Source organism: Dysidea avara, chromosome 9 (genome assembly GCF_963678975.1).
Source record: "Dysidea avara chromosome 9, odDysAvar1.4, whole genome shotgun sequence".
Taxonomy (NCBI): Eukaryota; Metazoa; Porifera; class Demospongiae; order Dictyoceratida; family Dysideidae; genus Dysidea; species Dysidea avara.
This window is the reverse complement of record NC_089280.1, coordinates 15,257,521-15,280,248: the sequence shown is the minus strand read 5'-3', so window position 1 is coordinate 15,280,248 and position 22,728 is coordinate 15,257,521. Positions and strand designations below refer to the sequence as shown.

The 22,728-nt window shown below is 37.7% G+C and overlaps 1 protein-coding gene across 2 annotated transcripts; it reads right to left on the bottom strand.

Moving 5' to 3' along the window:
- Positions 1-257: 257 nt before the first annotated feature.
- On the bottom strand, positions 258-22,622 carry LOC136265859 (carnitine O-acetyltransferase-like). Of its 2 annotated transcripts, none has more exons than XM_066060791.1 (14): positions 22,468-22,622; positions 16,825-17,142; positions 16,074-16,189; positions 15,959-16,012; positions 15,719-15,881; positions 13,969-14,155; positions 13,729-13,925; positions 1,615-1,715; positions 1,305-1,448; positions 1,127-1,249; positions 938-1,073; positions 830-892; positions 636-773; positions 258-587 (listed from the first exon to the last, which is right to left on the bottom strand). In XM_066060791.1, the coding sequence occupies exons 2-14, from the start codon at positions 17,098-17,100 to the stop codon at positions 372-374; spliced, it is 1,914 nt and encodes a 637-aa protein (XP_065916863.1). In that variant the 5' UTR covers positions 17,101-17,142; positions 22,468-22,622; the 3' UTR covers positions 258-371. The 2 variants fall into 2 exon arrangements, with proteins under 2 accessions (XP_065916863.1, XP_065916864.1); XM_066060792.1 differs by having other exon boundaries at positions 13,729-13,922.
- Positions 22,623-22,728: the final 106 nt, after the last annotated feature.

The window sequence follows — 22,728 nt, the reverse complement described above, 5'->3', positions numbered from 1 at the left end:
CTAAAACTATAATATTATATTAATTCGTCAGAAGTGAACAGTTGTGTGCAAGGCTGTGTGAAAATGCTGGCATTGAATGGAGTTACCTGGATCCTCAGGCTATTGACTTTTTGTGGAGGAACCGAATCCTACTGTAAAGCAATTTGAACTGAGTTCTTTAGCCAGCAGTTTACTCCAAATAGAAATAAAGACGCATGCTGGATTGGCAGCTCTGAACATGTGTTGTGTGTGTTTTTAAAATGCATGCTTTGCCCAAATAAAATGACACCCAGTGATTGACATCGACTATCAACATACATTCACAAGTGGTATAACTACTAGTACATAAAAGAGAATTTGGTTTTAAAATGTTAACAATTAGAGGCACGTGCTCAAAGTTTTGGGGAATGCTGATGAATAATAACATCCTTCATTGTTTGCAAACTCTCCATCAATTTCACTCCAAATTGAGCAGTATCTGTTTCAGGACACTTTCTAAAAGTGGACACAGTAAACAAAATTCTGTTATTTTGAGGATTATAGCAAACTCCATATCCGTCAGGGACTACTGCACCAAATGCACATAAAAGAAGAAACTCTGCAGGCATCTAAACACAAATAAGTATGCATTTTAAACATTAACACACATCCCTAACCTGACTGGTTGACATGCTATGATGGTAGCATTTAGTAAATGATGGGTCTGAAAATAACGATGGTGTCTCCATTCCAGTTTCCATGGCTGTGAGTTTTAACCCCAGTAAGTGGCGATCAAATGCTTTACCAGACACTGCCTACAGTAAATAGGATTGTAACTTTTAACACACACACTTGATCATCACCAACAAACCTCCATAGTATACCGGCGATGGGACTCTACAGCAACTTTCAGCTTTGTTAACTTTTCATCAGCCTGCAATTTAAAGTTTAACTCAATCTATTAACAATCATACCTTACAGTTACAGATGGATCTAGCATTGCTTTACAGAAAGCCAATGACTCAATAGAAGATGCTCTAATAGTGTCAGTTCTTCCATAAAAGAACAACCTTGTATACCCACTTTCATAAGTAGAAGCTAAACGTCCATACATTCTATGGAAAACTCCAATGTGAGTTATGCAAATCTTACCACTATAGCTACTCACTGGTAATAAGCTAATTGAATAGCTACTTGTATGAAAGAATCTGGCGACAGCCTATGTGATTTCACAAACTCTTTACCAAAATCCTCACATACAAATACTTGATGATCACAATCGGATACTGCACTACAAAACAAATCACAATATTATACCAGTATATACAAGCCTTGTTCATGTTTACTTATCTAAGTTCACTTTAGCTGTTTCAATATCCTTTGCAGTTTCTGCAGAAATATTCCACTGCAATTTCTGAGCAGGATTCAGCTGATGACTAGGGACTACTACTGTTGACTCATGTGCTAGCAAACCATCAGATTCTGTATACCTAAATAAATGAAGAACAATATCACATTTTATTACAAACAATAGACTACTTTCTATACAATGCAAAATACAAACTATGTAGACTAACTCCATACAAAATCCGCTAGATGTAATCCTTTAAATAATATAATGCTTAACTTTCTCACAACACATACACACACACGTACACATTGTTTACAACGTAAAAAATCAGTTGTATAGCAGCAGTCCCATCAGCAGCAGAATGTTCCAAGACACTACCACCATATCCATCAGGGCTAATGAAGGCCTTAAGGTATAAAAATACTGAATAATTACAGAACATAGCATACAGATAAATGTACAAGTAAGTGTATCATAAGAATGATAGCACTGCATATTAAGGTTTGGGCTTTTCTGGCCAAAAATCATCATGCTAAAACCAGCCTCACAATACCTTAATGGTGCCTTGGTAGTATTGGTTAGGTATAACCAAGCCCAATAGTGCCTTTAGTACAACCTGAAACGTTTCCGATTAGTTTTTACAAAAATTATTCAGCGGAATTTTCTACTGACTGCCTGACTGACTGATGCCTTCAGACAAGCATAACTCAATAACAGCTAAGACAACAGACTTGATTTTTTTCACTGTTTGATATCACTTCAAACCAACAGGTGTCTTTTGGCATACTGCAGTAGGTACAATGCATGCTTCATGGACTTATCTCCGTTCTCTGTGTCCCATTTATCTTTGCTGAAAGCACAAGGCGTTGATCCACAGTACCACGTAATGGCTTTTCTATGATTATAACGGGAATCATCTGAGTTTTCTGTTATGATTGGATTGATTGCAGAGGTCCTTCTTCATTTGTAATGCTGTGTAGCGGGCTGAACATAGCTGAAAACAAAGTATAATGACCACTTCAGTAATCGTGACTAGATCTGCAAAAACCCGACACACAATTGAGCATTCTTTGAATTCCTGTTTATTAAATACTAGGTGTACCCACGCAAAATGTGCGTGATACTAAGACAATTGTTATGTGATATTGTGTGAATACACTTAAATTACTAATGATCAAGGAGTAATCACATCATTACATACCAACAAAGACATGATTACGCATAGCTAATGATGTGCACGTATAATTTCTTCCATGATGTGTGACACTAACATCTAGCTAAAATGTTGGTGACAACAAAGAGTGACTGGTGTCATAGTTTTTATAATGTAGGTTGGCCTTGTGCACTGGAATTTCTGCGCATCTGTGCAGTACTCATGCAGATGGCTTATCAAGATGCATGTGTGCAGTTACAGGCTCTATACATGCAGAGATCTACACAATCCTAAAGGTGGTATATCAAGATGTGTCCCATTACAACCATGCACATAGATTAGTTTTGAGCAGCAGACAAATACCACAATTGGAATGTACTCTACTTCATTTGGATGATGTTGCATGAACTAACAAAGTGTCTGAATGTGCTATGAGGATCAGTTTACCAATAGTTGGTGCATCACCACATTGAGCTATATTCTAATTCAACTTGCATTCATCACATACAGTGGTTTATATTTAGTTAGAATGTGTTGTCAATAACTGAACTGGAGTTCTGGTATTGTTGTGTTGTTTACTTATTGCATGACAAAGTGTGTATGCAGTACAGTACTGAGTATTCAAGTTATTCGGCTGTACTGAGCAAGGCCAACACCAGCACATGTATTTGAATAGAGAACAGCAGACAAATACCACAATTGGGATGTACTGTACTTCATTTGGATGATGTTGCATGAACTAACAAAATGTACGAGTGCGATATGAGGATCAGTTTACCAATAGTTGGTGCATCACCATGCACAATGAGCTATATTTTACATTTATCACATACAGTGGTTTATTGCATTGTTGTCTATTAGAGTAACCGAATTGGAGTTCCATTTCTACATCCTAGTCATGGTATTGTTGTGTTGTGGTTGCTCAATTACAGGTCGTGTGTGTTCTATTAGGGTAGATATCGTAATGTATGTTCTATTAGGGTAGTTAGCTTCTGAAGGTTTCTGCTGTCCCTGTAGAGTTAACCAAGGAGTGAAAAAGTGTCTCTCTACACATTGAAGACTGCAATAGCAACTTCATGACATTGTCTACGATTCATCGCCTGGACACACAGGCATTCACTGTAGGTAGATCTACGACCACAATCTAAGTCAAAGGCCAAGGCCACCAAATTCGTGCCAAGTCAACAGTCGAGGGTAACAATTTCTAACTCACAATCGAAAAGTACTGAAATATCCTCGTTAAGTCACTGGTCAAAGGTCGAAAAGGCTCTTAGGCCGGTCAAGACCGGCTCACTCACAATGGTGTACATAGTGTGTCTTTTAAGCGAATCTTCTTTGTGTAGTCTGTTAGGCAGCCTGTTTGGAGTGATCATCGCTTGTTAACTTGTCACACCCACTATGAAACTATCCTTTTAGACTTTTTCTCTCCTCCCTTGCAGTGGTGTGCTGGTAATCCTCCGTTTTAGGTCTGTCAATAGTCCCTGACGTGCTTGCATTCGTGTCGCAGTAGCTATACTTCATCTAGCACACAGTGGTACTGGTGTAGACTTCAGGACGTCTATCCTTGTAGTGGGCAGCATAGTAGGGTGCATGTATTCCAGGCTAGTCCTTCTTGTGTAGTCTCCGTCAAGTAACTTGATAGGAATGATCATCGCTCGTAGAATTGCCACACCCACTATGAAACTCTCCTTTTATACTGGTGGCTGTGTTTGCCGGATGATAGCATACACACCAGATCACATGATCAAATTCGCTGATGTGATTGGTTAAATCATGAAAAAGTGATTGATCCTATTTCATTGTAAGCTTTTACTTTAGATAGTTAAACCATGACGTCATCTGATTTCTATTGGTAACGTGTGTATAATGGGATGCCGTATACGCGTATCGTAAACTTGTAATGGCCATTGACAGTGATAAGTATCTTGCAACCAAGGTTAGCACGTAATGATAGACACGAAAACCATCTTATGACACATTGATTTGGACGGGTAGTTGGTCTAGCGAGTTTGAAGCTAATCGGGGGGAAACCTGGGAGGAGTTTGTATTTGAAATTTTTATGGCCTCGATTTTTACGTTTCTCATTCTGTTGTCCACAGGGAAGAGAAACGTCTAGTGTAGGCTGGGATGGGGAAGGCTGGTAACACGATCAGGGTCTCCAGACAGTTTTGGACAAAGTCGTGTCTTCCTCAGGTAGTTACGGTGGTTTAAAGGGTATTTCCCGTAGTTTCACGAATCGCCACCAATACGGGATCAAAAGATTTGTTTCAAACTGTAGATTTGACTGGTACCAATCCGATTGGAATCCGACCAAGAATGACGGAACAGTGCTTGAAAAACGCGTGCGTGGGCGATTGGGAATTAGTATATAGATTTATAATCTACTTAGCCAAGTGCATGCTCTAGCAAATATCCAGCCTCTTATGCCAATAACTTTTGGAGTTACAGCCCTACAAAGTAGCAACAACAGAAAATCAATTTGTACAGCAAGTATAGGAAAACCTCAATTATCCAGACCCCACTTATTCAGATTCTCAGTTAGCTGAACTATGGAAATGACTGCTCTATTACAGTAGTGACTGTTCTATTAGGGTAGTTGATAATACTGATATTTATAAAACTTTTTTGCTATTAGGCTATTTATACACAATTTCAGAGATACAGACTGTTCAGACTTATGGACCACCCCTGGTCCCAAGGGGTTTGGATAATTGAGGTTCCACTGTATAGGGAAAATATATCACAGGCGCTTACTAAAATGGTCATAACTTACAAGCAGAATGACACATGGAGTTGAAAGTTGCACCATCGTGCTCACCATGAGTAGGAGAATCGATTACTGGATACATTTATCACCTTTCTTCACCCTTCACCACATACAAAGGTGGAATTAGTGAAGAAAGATCAATCTCGTACTAGTGAATGCCCATACCTTCCGTATCTTTGAGTCTATCGCAATGAAACAAAGATTTTCGAGCTCCTCATATTCAGGGTTTTATTGTTAGGCCCTTTGTTGTTCACTAAGAACAAAGCATTTTAAAAAATTATGGAATTTTAATAATTCACATGAAATGATCATGGTTTTTTTAGTATTCGAGTACTCTCTAGAGTTAACAACCAAGTACTCACGAATACTAGCTATTTGTATTCATACCCATTTGACATGTTTTGTACCAACCTTAAACAGTTTGCAGCTTTTCAAGTAATGACATTGATACACACACTGTATAGAAGTACTGACACTACTGGGTTCTAACTGCTTATAAGTGTATTAAAAAGTAATGAAATTGTCTTCAAACACATTAAAATGTTGTGAATTCCTATTTCACAACCTTTTCACATATGGATTTTGGGACGGTGATAGTAATTAAAAAGTAATGAATTTGTACTGAAATCTCATAAAATAGTGAAATATTATTATCATTGCATTTTCACGAACTATACTGTTGAATGATAAAGTAATGAAAATGCAATGAATTGTGACTACACAATCACTGGTAATATTTTCACATCATTTTCACATCGATATACTGAAAATGTAATGATTTTTTGAGTACACCTTTTCATGACATTTTCATGTCCAGTGTATTGAACTATAACATGGTGAAAAGTAAGTGAATTTATTTTAAAATATATTTCATGAGATTTTCATAAAGTGCCAAAACACTTATGGCGTAATTGAATGAAGAGAGCTTTACTGTAAACGATCAATATTTTAATAGAGCAGTCAGCTTTGTAGTGTCAGGTTAACATTGCCTTCTAGGTTACGTCTACACTAGCAATTATCTAAAACACATTAGAAGCCTACTCAAAAAACATTTAAAATTCAGCACAGGCCATACTATAGAAATGATGACTCAGAAACCACAGATACAGACCAATTATGAGTATCTAACTACTGTTAAGAAGACAACATGGAATCTTCAAGACCTCAACAGCGAAACATCCAAATCAACAAGAAAAGCCAAATGTAATGATTTATTCTGAAATGACAAACTATTTTGAATCTGTTGTAAAATAATTCTACAGTATGTTATACATTACATGTGACCAAATTTGCGAAAAGGGGTCTTCCACATACAGCCAATTTTTGTGAACTCAAAAGGCTGTAACTCAGTACTCAAGAGAAATATTAACCAGAAAATTGCTTCATCAACCAAGCTATGTTGGTGCTAATTACTGACCATCAATAGCTTTTCCAATGTGAAGTTATGAGTCTTCAAAGTTGGTAAATTGGATGTGTGTGGAAGACCCCTTTTCACAAATTGGGTCAAATATGTGTGCACGCACTTTCAGTATTGTACTGACACATAGATGATATTTATGATTTGATGTATAAACTGGAAAATTTAGATCACGAATTAAAAGACGCAGCATTAGCTGTAATATTGTCACAGGATAAGAGTCTTACCAGGATACCGCCTGACTATGAGGACCTGTGAAAGTTAGCATCTATACAAGCCAGGAAAGAATTATGGCTAAAATCTGGTGGTTTAAAATGGTAGCTATTCCGCGCACCAGCCAGAGATTCATTACTACTGCACTACAACCATACCTGCAATTACACTGTATACACTACCTACAACCTAACAAGTGATAAGTAACAAAAGGGAGGAGGTTGTCCGTTTTCAGAGCATGCTAGAGGACAACAATCATGCCCGGATACTGACACTCCCAGGAGATGGACACCTTGATATGTCTACTGAGTATGCACTAAACCGAAGTACGTGAGTAGTTCTTTTGCCGGGCCTTAAAACAATACTATACAAGAAAAAAAAACATTCATACAGTAGTATTAAAACATGTACGAAATCTTACATGCCTTGTACAGGCTCTTTAGATAGTATTCTATATAACGCCTCCATAAACAAATGACATAATATCGTCATTAGCAACGACTGTTATGGCGTAGTTACGGCTGTATGGCAAAGCTGTGTTTGAGACCTTGTTCTGTAACAGTATGGAACAGTGAATTATATTGACTTACGTGATGTAAAGCTCGTTGCTGGACCAACGGCGGCACAGAGGAGGAAGCTCAGTGAGTGGAACTGCTGCGAAGCTGAGCGGGAAGCTGGATAGCAACAACTGACGGGTGCTAGTTACTCTTGCTGACTCTACAGGTATGTTTCCTTTGTATCGTTACATTTGTATTAGCTTCTTCTTGTTTATCCCCGGACGGCTATTACAGTAAACTAGTAATCTACAAGACTCGCTGCTTTCAGTATATCAGCCGGCCATGCCACCTCAGAGTACGATATACTTATTCAGCTTGTTATGTACGAGTCCAGTCTACAGTTCATTACGCGCTCCTTTCTTCGTAGAGCATAGTGTGTGTTTTTATATCTGTCATTCATCCATTAAGATGTGACAGGTACAGTACCATGCTGGCTGCTGCAACTGAACAGTTGGTAGATGAGAATCATGGCCCATGTCTATTTCACTGATGTACACTGTAGAACTTTTCCTGGGTCAATTTTTCTATCATGGTGCATGCATGTATATATACTAGTATAGGCTGGTTTCCATATAGCCATGAACTGTCTGCATTATTTCCTGTGTCAGAGTCTATACTGTAGCCTGCAACTTGCTGTGGTTGGCCTGTGACTGTACCTGAGATGGATTAACAGTTCGCTACACGTCTGTATTTTATAGATTTAGCAAAACTGGCAACCTTAATTTGGTACAACTCAGCACATTACAGGAGTTTTAGTGACACTCTACAAAGCATGGTATACTTGTCGGCATCATGCTTGGCTTCTTCATATTGAACAGTGCCTGAGTTTTGTGCGGTGTTTGTTTCCATTAACAACAAATTGTCCTGCCTGCATGCAATGCCGGAAAAGCCAGGAAGGTTGAACCTCCTCAAATTTTTATGGTGGCTATGGCACAGTTGTTGCGATACCAACGAGGTATGTTTCATTGTTTAGAGTGCCCCCTCGTCAAGACCATGTTAATAATGCACATGCAGGTGGTTTGCCGTTACATAGAAACCAGCTTTATGCTAAGTCATCAATGTGCTTTGATCTCCTTACTTTTCATTATTGCATGGTTAGAAAATTATACAACCTTCCCATGTTGCTATGGTCTGCCCGTGTTAATCTGTGCAGTGACCGACATAGTAAACTGCCTAGTAATAAGCATGGTAGGAAACTGTTCTCCACATATTTTGTTTCATAGAGAACTTCTTGAGTACTGGGCCACCATGACATCAGTTTATGTATATCTTTGGCTGGTGTTCAAAATACTCATGTCCTGTCTATAATGTGCACCTGTCTACTTGCATTGTATATATCTAAACTTCATTTCTTACATTGTTACTCAATTGCCAAGGCTAGGTACTGCTGAAAAGTGGTCCATACTTGAGACGCTAGATGATATTTCACAACACTTATCTTAATTGAAATACACATAACATAATTACTGTACATATTTGCATGATTGAATCCTAAGTGTCTATCAGGTTGCACTCCATATTCCATGATGGGTACATTCCTGGAACCACGTCTGTATAGTAAGATATAACCCACAAATGGCATTGGCCTGTGAGTGTAATAAAAATCACTTCATGGTACTTCAGTTATCATGGCACTTGGAGCATCTAGTTATTTTGTCATGGTATTAGTAGTGTATATTTACAAGTTTCTAAATGTTTGCGTATCCATGTCATATACTGCACTATAGTACATGCATGCCTCTGTACAATAGTTACCACTATTCCCATAACCTATAGGTTGCAAGTATAAGTATTGGACTAATGACTATAGTGAAGAGGATTGTTGATGCTGCAAATTTTTTTGGATAAAAGGAAAGAAAAGGCTGGAAGTATATTCAATACAAAGCTGTAGTACTTGTATATGTGACCGGATCTGCGAAAAAGGGACATAATTGCACAAGCTTAAATTTACAGTATAAAGCATTGAATACATTGGGTGAAATACTTGTGTATTATTGAAAAATTCCATAAATTTTTTAACCCCTCTTTCTTAGTGACAGAAGAGACTAACAATACAACCCTGGATATCACCTTATTTGCCTGCTCAAGAGGAGCTGGAAAATCTTTGTTTCGCTGCAGTAGACCCAAGGATATGCAAGTTATGGCCGTTTGTTTATGTCATGTCGAAGCGATCGATTTTTCTTCACAAATTTCACCTTGTATGAAGTGAAGGACACGTAAAGGTTAAACGTATCCAGTAATTGATTCCCCTATTCATGGCGAACACGATGGTGAAAATTTTAGCTCTGTACCTCAATCCATTGGTACATTACAACCGTTTTTGTAAGCGCCTGTAATTTATTTTCCCTATGCTTGCTGTACATATCAATTTTTCTGTTGTTGCTACTTTGTAGGGCTGTTACTCCCAGGCATATGAAGCTGAAACTTTGCCAGTGGGTACACTTGGCTAAGTAGATTATAAATATTTACTAAGCAGGAATTCGAAAAATATGCGATTATGTCCTGTTTTCGCAGACCGGTCACATATAAGGGATCGTTGAACTTAAATAATTTTTTCTTGTATTTTACATATTTGTTGAATACACAGCTTATGTTCATACCATTCTAGTTTAGTCATCAAATGTGCTGTTATATATTGTACATGTGTACATTAAGGGTTTACGTATACATCATGTGCATTGCATGTATGTATGTATGTATTGCAATTTTAGATATTGGCACCCATTCGGTTGGGCATTTACTATGGTATATATCATTCACAACAATTTCATTACATTTTCACAGCTTAAAATTTCATACTAATTTCACGATGTTTTGTAGTGCAATATTCATTTTCACGACCTTTTAATTATTTCTTGTATACTGAAATAGTGTAAATTCACAACATTTTCACAAACTTTTCAGGTAATGAAATTTAAAAGATTCACGAACTTTTCATGTGGTCAATTTCATACAGTTTTCAGGTTATTATTTTTGGGTGAATTTATTGTGAATGTTTTTTTATACTAATTTCATTACTTTGGTGTCCAGTAGTGTGATATTAGTGTTCCTGACAAAAAAATGCTAATCAAAACTCTACAGCCTTCAATGTGTCACTCCCTGATGACAAATACATCATGTGAGCTGGGTCACGTGATCTTAACGAGTACTCGAGTACCTATTTTACTATCCGAGTACCAAATTCGTAACAAGTACTCTCCAAGTATTAGTATTTGTTTCAGCCCTAATACACAAGCAAGTATTTCACTACTGTATTCAGTGCTTTATACTGTAAAATTAGGCTCGAGCGACTGTCGGATTTTCACAGATCTGGGGTGCACACTCAAAAGAAGCCTGGCTCCATTCTAATGCGATATGTGTGGCTTTACCAGTTATAATAATGTCACAAAAAAGTAAACAAGGAAAAGTTAGGAATCTATTCAAGATTAAATGTCCACTAGTATAAGCACCCTTCCTTGTTTCACTCTTTTAATTTCTACAAGTATAAGGAAAAATTAGGAATTTTAAGTTCGACTAGGGATCATAGAAAATATTTGGAGGTCGACTACACCTGCAGATACAAGTACACAGAAAAATTTGGAATTTTCAACTGACCATAACACATCAATAAAAAGTACTGAAACAAGCTGGAGTAGCGCACGATATTAAATCACAGTAAAACAATAAGAAGTGTTATATCCCTACTGTGCTCAAGATATCATAATGGAAATGCACAGTAGGGATATAACACTTCTTATTGTTTTACTGTGATTTAATATCGTGCACTACTCCAGCTTGTTTCAGTACTTTTTATCGATGTGTTATGGTCCCTGCTCTAGTTGAAAATTCCAAATTTTCTGTGTACTTGTTTGTTAACTTTTTTGTAAATAATTATTGTGACTGGTGAACCCACACATACCGCATCTGAAATGGCACCACGGCCCAATTATCGTCTGAAAAGTGAAGTATCCATTACGCTTCATTGTCAGCTATGTTCAACCCATTATGCAGCATTTCGAATCAAGAACTGTTCGAAAAGCACCTCTGCAATCCACACATACTGAAAGAAATGGTGCCGTGCGCCCCAGTTATATCAATTATCATCTGAAAAGTGAAGTATCCATTATATTTCGTTGTTGGCTACGTTCAACCCGTTACACAGCAGTATGAATCAAGAACTGCTTGAAAAGCACCTCTGCTATCAAAATCGCCACTATAACAATTTCTGTTACGAAGGGAAGCCATCACGTGCTATCGCCAAATCAACACTTTTTGCTGTCAGCAAAGATGAATGGGACACAAAGGAGGACACTGGTAAGTCCATGAAGAATGCATTGTACGTACTGCAGTATGCCAAAAGGCACCTGTCGGGCCGAAGCGACATCAAACAGTGAAAAAATCAAGCCTGTAGCCTTAGCCGTTATCGAGTTATGCTTGTCTGAAGGCATCAGTCAGTCAGTCAGTCAGTTACTTACTCAGTCAGTAGAAAATTCCGTTAAATAAATTATTTTTGAAATTCCATAGCAACTTGGTGAAAGCGTTTCGGGTCAATCTGAAAGCTTGTTTGGGCTTAGTTTCACCTAACCAATACTGCCTCATCGTCGTCAGGGGAAATTGAGGCTGTTTTTTGGGTGATATTATTTCGTGGACCATGCCTACTCCTTTGTGGTCCCTACTATACAGTACTATCGTACTGTACGATACTAGTGAACATTTAATCCCTACTTCAGTCTATACCCATGACTGAATTAGGGATTAAATATTCACTAGTATATCTGCAGGTGTAGGCAACCTCTCTTGTTTCCCTGCTTTTTTCTATGATCCCTAATAAAACTAATTTTTCCTAATACTTGTTTGTTGACTTTATTTGTAACATTATTATGACTGGTGAGCCCGTGTATACCATATCAAAAGAATGGATGGCATGGCAGTCTGCGCCAGAGTTAAAGTTTTTGTCTGATTGCGTACCCGGGGTATCACTTACTGATTCGAAAGTGAAGTGAACACTACGCTTCATTTTCAGCTAAGTTCAGCCAGTTACACTGCACTACAAATGAAGACCAGCAGGAGAAGCACCACTGCAATCAATTCAGCCACCATGAAAAATACGGACAATCGCTATCAATTACTGACTCGAAGTGAAGTACTGTAGGCTTTACGCTTCAATTTCACCTATTTTCAGCATGCTACACAGCATTACAAACGAAGACACCTCTGCAATCAATCCAGTCACCACCCGTTTACAAATAGGAAGCCATGCATCACACTACCGCGAATTGACACCTTGGCCTGTAAGCAAAAGAAATGGGACACAAAGGAGGACAAAGGTAAGTCCATGGTGTGCGCATTTTACGTACTGCAGTATGCCAAAAGGTACATCTATGGATGAAGCAATGCCGAACAGTGAAAAAATCAAGCCCATAGCCTTAGCTGTTATCGAGTTACGCTTGTCTGAAGGCATCAGGCAGGCAGGCAGGCAGGCAGGCAGGCAGGCAGGCAGGCAGGCAGGCAGGCAGGCAGGCAGGCAGGCAGGCAGGCAGGCAGGCAGGCAGGCAGGCAGGCAGTCAGTCAGTCAGTCAGTCAGTCAGTCAGTCAGTCAGTCAGTCAGTCAGTCAGTCAGTCAAAAATTCCACTGAATTTTAAAAATATATATATTTTGCAGCTATTATTGGAAGCATTTAGGATCATACTGAAGGCACATTAGGGCTTGGTTATATCTGACCAATACTACCAAGGCACCAGGTTTGGCTTTGTGTTAGAACTCTGTCTAATTTACTTTCTTCAACCACAAAACATTTGAGCTATAATCATGACCTTGTCTTGAAATTTTATTACAAATACCAATTGAATGCTTATTGGTTTTTCACATTTTATAATACTCGGTAGCTATAAATTCCTATAATATTGCCTTCTGGTTGCCTTCAAGTTCAAGGCAACCAGATTATGAATTTGGTATTATAGCACTTTTTTATAAGCACAATAATGTGATTATGCATGTAGTTCTGTGCTACCTTCTCGGCTTCTCTTCCTCCTAACCTTTTCAATTCTTATACCTTCAGTACAATTTCAGTGAAATTGCTCCAGATGTTAGTAAAGGCTTCAAAATTAACTTTTGTATTTTTCCTTCTATATTTTGTGTAGTGTGCCAACTTCTCGGACCGCACAACACACTACCATGTAAATTGGTGGAACAGTCATGCATAAAAAGTGTGGATGGAAAAGAGAAGAGTGGAGGAAAAAAAGCAGTACAAAACAAGCAGTAAAGAACTTGGGATGTGAAACATGATTATAGTGAGAACGATAATAGCACAGTCCTATTAAATCATAACTTACTTGAATTCCTTGATCAAACCATCTGTTGCAGCTACTATCAGCTGTACCATTTCCATGAAGACTTCTACTACTAACAATTGACAAAGCATCAGCACGCTCATCAGAATGGACTACCACTCCCGGGTGAGATGGGTCCAAGCATAGTAAAAATTGACCTCTCTCTATCACATCAATATTATTCTTGTTCACTGCATCTGTTAGAATACCATAATAATTGACAGCAGTACACTAAATATCTACCTTTCATAAGCCTTTCTTTAGCTTTGTACCAAGTATCTCTATGTTCAGTGGTTAGTACACCTACTGGGTGTTGTGGTTTGGCAGGAGAACTATTCACTATCTGGTGAAGCTCCTTCTCTATGTGATGGACTGGTACAAATGTATAACTACCATCAGGTAATTTCCACAGAACATCCAATGAGAAGAACTACATGTGTACAAAACATACATACACGTACATACAGCTTTGTATATAGTATATGCCAATTAGTATTCACAAAGAAATATACAGTACTGCAACAGTTGCACGGTTTATTCCACAGCTTGTATGAGAACAGCAAGTTAGATTTCGAGAAAATTATATAAAGCAAAGAAGTGTTATAGTTTTAATAGTGCACATAAATTTTATAACTGCTACAATATAATCTAATAGAACAGTCACCTGTTATGGTTAATGTCCTAGGGTAGTTTGAAACCTAAACTACTTCCTATGCATGCCCTTGAGATATTAATCCTCATATTTACTCTACAAAGGGTCTGCTAGTTAGGCTCCTTAGTTAAGATATACTAACAATTTATTAAGTGGTACATGCACAGATGGACCTTATCCACATTGAGGTCATAATTGACAAAATGGCCGTGTTAGTGTGGGGACTTTGTCACGTTTTAACTAAAATGAGCCTTATTTGTGGCTTTCACAACATTAGACCATTGGATAATGCTGCGGCTTACACAACATTAGACCATTGGATAATGAAGGTAAGGCATGATTTTGTGATGCAAAAAAATTCCAAGTTTTGATATGGATACAAAACTGTGCGCATTTGTCTGGTAAGTACGTAAGTATGTATGCCTCACCTTGCCCCTTTTTGCTATATATCAACATTATCATAGCAAAACCCCATCTCTCCCAATACAACCTTGTACAAAGTCCCCACACTATCACCGCCATTTTTACATTGTGACATCAATGTGGATAAGGTCCATTCAAACATGTAAAACATGCTATATAATTATTGCACATTATCATAGACTGTATACCAGTGGTGTGGATTATTTCATTGTTTAACAACAACATCACACACTTTATAACAAGTATGTCAATAAAGAAAACATTAAATATGAGGAGTGATCATAGAAATAAAAAGCAATGAAAAAGGGGGAGGCTGCAGCTATGCCAGTGCACATTTTAATTCCTACTTGACTGATATAGCTACATGTATTTAATCTCCACTAGTATACGTGATCCCTCTTGTTTCACTATTTTAATGCCTACTCAAATGTAATTTTTTTCCTGTTTGTTTATTTGGTTAGTAGCATAGTTTTTAAGCCGCACATACCGCATCAAAGGAAAGAATGGCACACAATTCTATACACGTTATCAACTACTGAAATAAGAAGTGGCCATTTCGTTTTATTTCAGGCCTGTTACAAAGCATTAAAATCAAGAACAGTATAAGAAGTGGCCATTTCGTTTTATTTCAGGCCTGTTACAAAGCATTAAAATCAAGAACAGTATAAGAAGTGCCTTTGTAATCAATTATCAATCCAGTCACATGAAAATTACATATATAAACATGATAGTCAGTGCGAGAAGACATTGATGCACCTACAAACCAACGTGATAGTGGAGAAAGAAATAACACAAATTAAGATACAGTATAAGGAAAGTCCAGGATACATGGCAACCTTTTGTGGTAAGTAAATCGCAAATTTCTACTTACAGTACTGCTGCACTACATGACACACGCAGTAATATAACCATACTCACATGACCATTATGTGCCACAATAATGTGACATGACTGATCAATAGGAGATCTTCTCTGAGTATCAACATTTTCACCTGGTACTCTACAGCATGACAACATATCCATGTACTGTAACATGCACAGTGGGCTTCCATCTCTACCCCTTTCAACATCTATCCTCTCACTGTAAAACATAACACAGCTGACTATACTAAGTGCACATATAATCAGAGTATACAGCACGTACATAGTACTACATACCTTCTGCACAGCAAAAGAAATTTAGCCATTGCTACAATTACCTTTGCAGTATAACTAAAAATATAAAAATATAAAAATTGCTAGTCAGTGATATAAAATTGTTACACAAACTTACCTAATGTATGTGTATTGGTTGACCAAGGGACAAGTATACAAGTTTGATGGGCTAGAATTAATCATGACTGATTCTCTGTACGAAAGGTAAGCTGCATGCAACCACCAGTCATTCAGCTGCAAACAAAACAACAAAAAAAAAATACAAATTCTAACATAGTGTGGAGTGCATGTGTGTCAAAATAAACAAATAAAAATAATAAAATCAACTTTTGCAAAGTGTAGTCACTAAATTATTCAGTAGAGAGTTCCAAAGTTGGGTTGAGCGGGAGAAATGGATGATAATACATTGACTCTAGCAGGAAAACTGATATATCATGAGCGTTAGCATGTGAAGAAATTGAACAAATTGTATTATGTGTTCAACACTTTGCAAAAAAATGCTAGTTAGGGAAATATGGCTTGTAATTGGAAGGGTCTGTTATGACAACTTTTCTCTTCTTTCTTTTTTTTCAGTCAGTTGGAAGTTTCCTCTTATGAAGAGATGTGCAGAAGTTTCTTTAAAAATCTATCATCAGGACCTTGAGCTTATGGAAATCTAGATATGTATAGTGATACTCAAGCAGACCAAATTCCTGAGGTAGATCTTAATTTGATATTCCTCCCCTTCAAATAAAGAGAAAAGGCATTAGACTCCTACAACTGCCAAGGCACCATGAAGGTATAGTGAGATTGCTGGTAAATATGTTTTGTGAGAAAGTACAAACTTCCATGATCATATACAGTACTGCATGATAACAAAACGTACATACCCAATTGTCATGAGTTTTAGCCCTCTCTTCCAATTTCCTTTGCAGTTTTTCTCCCACTCCATTAGGTTTTCCAAATTCTTTTACAGCCAACAAAGTTTTCTGATACTCATCATTATTCACCAGTGGTTGCATTGCCTTTAAATATTTATGCAGTGACTGCTGAAGAGGAGGTACCGGTAGTTTGGGTAATGAAGACTGGTGTTTAAGCATGTCACCCTTTGGTCCTTGTGGGTTGTACGAAACAATATTACGTGGTGTTAAACCAGCAAGTATCATGGCTCCTGACTTCCAGTGACGTAAAAGATTCCCTGTTGTTTGCTACATGCACACATACATCAATAGTAAGTAAGAATAATTACGTACAGTGTAGTGATGTGTGCAAGCATGTGCAGACTCTCATGTTATTGATGACTATTTTGTAAAGAAAACTAAGAATACACAATGCCGCCATGGCGGTCAATGTCTACAGATTGATATTGTGGCGAACACTACTTAAAAATTATTAAGCTTGAATTCATAAGTAACAAGGTGCTTATAAGCTACGAATACTGTGTGACAGGAAATTTTGACAAATTTGATGAATCAGTTAATTTGTCAAATTTTAATTTTTTTAATGTCCCTAAGCGCCTGTAAAGTACGTTATGATTTCTTGATTTTTGTCAAAATTTATTTTGTCATGGTGATGAATGTGGATTCACCAAATTTTCCTTCTGTCAAAATTTCCTGTCGTACAGCAAGACACATGCTATTGGGTTTCTTTATAAATAAGAGATTTTCAAAAATAAACTCTGCCTACAGTAAGTGAAAAGAAGAAGGAAAATCTTTACTCTATAAACCCCTTTGAAAAAAAAGAAAAAATTGAAACTTTGCCACCCATAACTCGGAATGGCTAGAGCTAATTTGATCAAAGTTGTTGTGTGGCCTTCCCTATCTGTGGACAACTAAAATGCAACTGTTGTACTTTGGAAAAGGGACCATGAAACTAAATGCATAAGAATCATGTTTTCTTTCTTGCAGTCAATATAAGCATAGTGTAGTATGCCAGCTTTCTTAGTCATATGACACACTATTGTGTGTCTTGATTTGTACACTCCACTAAACAAAAAGTGAACTGTCACTGCACAGTGGCGTTCATGTTCAAGTAAGGATATATTTAGATGGAGAAATAGAGACTCCTGCGTACAGTTACTGTAGATAGGTCTAGGGAAACAAGAGAGGTCACCTACACCTGCAGATATACAAGTGGACATTTAATCCCTAATTCAGTCATGGTATAATTAGGGTTAAATGTCCACTAGTATATGTGCAGGTGTAGGTGACCTTCCTTGTTTTCCTACTTTATTTTCTATGATCCCTACAGTAATTGAACTTATTTTTCCTTATACTTATTGTTTAGTTTTTTGCAACACTATTATGACTGGTGAACCCACGCATACCACACAAAAGAAAGAATGACGCCTGAGTTAATCAGTGTTTTCACCTGAATGCACACCCCAATAACAATAATTACTACCTTGAAAGAAAAAGTAGCTATTACGCCTCACTTTCAGCTATGTTCAGCCCGTTACACAGCGCTACAAGCAAAGAAGGGCCTCTGCAATTAATCCAGTCACCACAGAAATACAGACAATTCGCGTGCCCCAACTATATAGATTACTGAATCAAAAGTAAAGTGGCCATTACGCTTTGCCTTCAGCTAGGTTCAGCCCGTTACACAGTGTTACTAACAAAGTACAGTAGGAGAAGCGCCTCTGCATTCATCACGGAATATAAGGATGATTCCCATTTACAAACGAAGGGAAGTCACTGAGCTACCGTGAATCAACACCTTGGACTGTCAGCAAAAAGAAATGAGACACAAAGGAAGACAAAGGTAAGTCCATGATGCATGCACTGTACATACTGTGGGCTGAAGTGATGTAGAACAGTGAATAAAATCAAGCCCGTAGCCTTAGCTGTTATCGAGTTACACTTGTCTAAAGGCATTAGTCAGTCAGTCAGCAGAAAATTCCACTGAATAAAAAATATTTAAAATTCCATAGCAACTTATCTGAAGCATTTTTGGCTGTTCTGGAGACACTTTTAAGCTTGATTCTACCTAACCAATACTGCCAAGGCGCCATGAAGCTATTGTGAGACTGCAATATTTTTTTGTCTAACCTCCATGATCCCTAATATGCAGTGTACTGAATGATTATTAAATGTGTAACTGAAGTGACCTTTATGTATTGATGTAACAAAAGTGAAGAAGCCAAGGCTGAACCCTACCCTAACGCTAACATGAGGTTTGCGTAATGATGTCTTTCACTGTCTGTATGAAGGTAAGCATATAGCGAGTTCAAGGCAAGCTAGGGTTGGTCCGGCTTCACCAGGACGCTTTCCTTGCTCGCTCTAACCCCACCTTGCCCCAAACTCACCATAATATAAAATTATAAAGATGGCATGTGTATGCGTGTTGCAGCTCAGGCAGTCTCTACCTACAATATAATGTGCAGTCACAGCAGCTTATATTCTAGGAATCAAGACAGTCACTAGGTTTTCCTATTCCTTAGGTTGGCAGCCTGGCGTCAGTCATAATAAATATGTAGCCCTAATAACAAGAGTTAATAGTATCGGAGGGAGAGTGTCTTAACACTACAAGGGGGTGAACACACAGGCACTCACCGTAGGTAGATCTACGACCACGGTCAAACTCTAAGTCAAAGGTCAAAGCCACCAAATATGTGCCAAGTCAGTGGTCAGGGATAAATATGTCCAGCCCACAATTGAAGATTTCTGTAATTTGTAGTATTCTCTATAGGTGAAGATTGTTTCAATCATCACATTTCTTTCTTCTGTCAGTGTGAACAATTTACATGTCTGATGGAATCCCTTTGAATTACTCAGGATACAGGCCCCTCCACTATCATTAACTTTCGCTAATATTTATGTTCTACTAGATATATTAGTTTGACAGTACTGGTAAAATAAACATGCTCACAAAAATGAACACAAATACTAGTACTCATATCTCAACTGTCACACCTCCGGCATGATTCTCATGATTTGAGGTGTAATATCACTCTCTCACGTCCAAGGTATCGAATCTCACACCTACAAGCAACTTCCAAAAAATACTCAATATTAGAATCAATAAAGTCTGTAAATCTTTCGATATTTATGTATTTGTACAGTTTGTGTCATTTTTTTTAATAAGGAAATGGTGCTGGATCAGAGCACTGGATTAATGGCCAACAGTGAGATGCAAAATAAAAGTAGATGAATGTTTGACTGTCTGGCATCTACAAGTGTTATTTTAGTTATACCTATATTATGTGATGGGTCATGCATGTACATGTGTCATAAAAGGATACACTGCAAGACGAAATTTAGAGAACAAGCAGCTATGTGTGACTGAACACTAAAAGATACATGCCAGTGCCTTCAAAGGATAAAAGTACACTACCAGAATTCAATGGATATGTCAGTGTGTTCAACTAATTCTAGTGTGTGGCATAGCAGATGGTGGCAGGATGTATGTAATAGTTATACCATGGCTGCGAGGGATTTTGCTGATATATACACCCAAAACCCGAGGGCCACAGGCCCGAGGGCTGCGGGTGTATATGTCAGCAAAATCCCAAGCAGCCATGGTACAAGTGATATATATCACTTGGGGCGCACTCACCTAATAGGTGAAAGAACTAACGAGAACTCATCCCATTTGTTTTATACAGTAGCATCTGAAGATCAATCGTGGTTTTAATAGCGTGGGCTAATAGCCATCAAAACGTTGTCCATACGTTAAAACGTTACTATGCTTCAACACACAATGTTAGAAAACTTGCGATGGTGGGATGGAGTTTATATTGTTATCATTTTTGTACTAAGCTAAGCCAACTAACTTCGCTATTGGGACAGTAAGTAAGTTATTATATTAAGTTAAGTACTTAGGACTGTAAGTTACTAACCTTAGGACTGTAAGTTACTAACCTATTTCAATGCAGCAGTAGTCAGTGTTGGGAGTAACGCGTTACGTAATATTATTACTTTTGTGGTACCTAAGTAATATAACGAAATACGCTGTAAAAACAGGTAATATAATTCAAGTTACTTTACTTACAAATGTAACGCGTTACCTAAGTAATATAGTTACTGTAACGAGTCTAATATTACGTAATATTATTACTACAAGTAATGAAGTTACTAATCTCGTTAGTAATCCACTGAGTAATGCCTAGCCACAACGAAGTATTGAAGCCTACTGAATGAAACTTATTCACCAGCTTCTTACTTATAACCAAGATTTGCACATTGCCCAACAACAAAATCATGTCACGTGATAAGGTGGTAGTTTCACATGTGACAGCTTAAGGCTGTGGACACAAAGTAATATAATACGTAATATTATTATAGTTACTTTATTTTATGGGTAATATGTAACTGTAACTAAATAGTTCAGTTACAAGTAATATGTAGTATGTAACTAGTTACTTTTAAAGTAACTTGCCCAACACTGGCAGTAGTAGCTTTGCTGTTCCATGGTCTGTTCAAAGGCTGATACGCGGTGGGTAGAAATACGCATCCACAATCGCCCAAACGATTATTTTATGCCTTCATTAACCTTTAGTAACAACCAACTACCCTATCTTAACAAATGTGCTAAGCTTAGCAACTACTACAAAAACGAGTCCCACAATACAAAGCTCTATGTCGCTCAATATAATGAGTCAAAGCGCATCGATTCTTTGAACTGGCTGGGTATCAAAGTCATTGACAAACCGCTTTCCCATGATATTGCCTGGGCAATATGCAAGTTAAACACAGAGCGGTGCCTTTGAACGCCCACGCTAAAGTGGTATAAGTACAGATACAATTAATAGCAACTAAACAGATAGATAGAAAGCATAGGTACACACGGGGGGTAGCCAGTGCCCACGCAAAAGCCCAACATGGTGTACGAGAGTCCCAATGTTTAAGTATTTCAAAAATATTTCTGTATTTAAAATATATTTGTAAATTCTAATTTCGATTTTTACCTCGAGTTTTTGCTAATACTTGTACAGGAACACCCGAGAGAGTAGCTGACAGGGATCAGAGGAACTTCAGAAGACACGCAGGTGTACTTTGCACTGTCAATTTGAAACATTGTATAGAGCGGCGACTGTAATTGAACTCATGAACGGATGAAAACAAGAAAAGCCTATTTTGTACGTGGTTCGGTATTTGGAATTTCTAAATATTTAATGGATTTCTAATTGGATTTCTACGAGAGTCCCAAGACGTTGGCTACCGCTCGGGTACACAACTACACATTATCAGCCTAAGGGCACATTTTATGTATGTTGTGCTTGTTCTCTCCATCAGGTTGCACAGGATGGATGGTAGAACTTTGTTGATCTCAATCCTGGCAAAGCTACAGGTTGAGAGCTATGAGTACTAGTGTATGGGGTGCCATTTAATTGTCTCAAAACCCCAAAAATTGAGATCTAAACCTCGATCTAAACTAATTAATTATCGTCGATATTTACTAAACATCGATGAAATTTAGCTAAATATCGATGACATTTCTAGTGAGCTGTCAGGAACTGACTTATTTATAAGAGTAATAATTTTTGTACACGGACAAGGTAACTGCACATAAATCCTATACAATGGACATACCGTAGAAAGAATTAAGGAACTTCTTGTAAGATGGCAAAAAAAATGATCATCCGTGGCTCCGTATCCTGATTCCAAGATCAACCCTTCTTCGCCGTTGCTGCAATCAAATCACGTGGTATTCGCGAAATTTTGAACTTATAGTACCACGTGATAGAACAAAGTAAGGACCAATCCAGAATACCCTGAAATGTGACATTTTTATCCATATAATTAGTCTTGTGCCCTTGGTCACATTAATATTCTCCCTTTGTGGGATTTCCC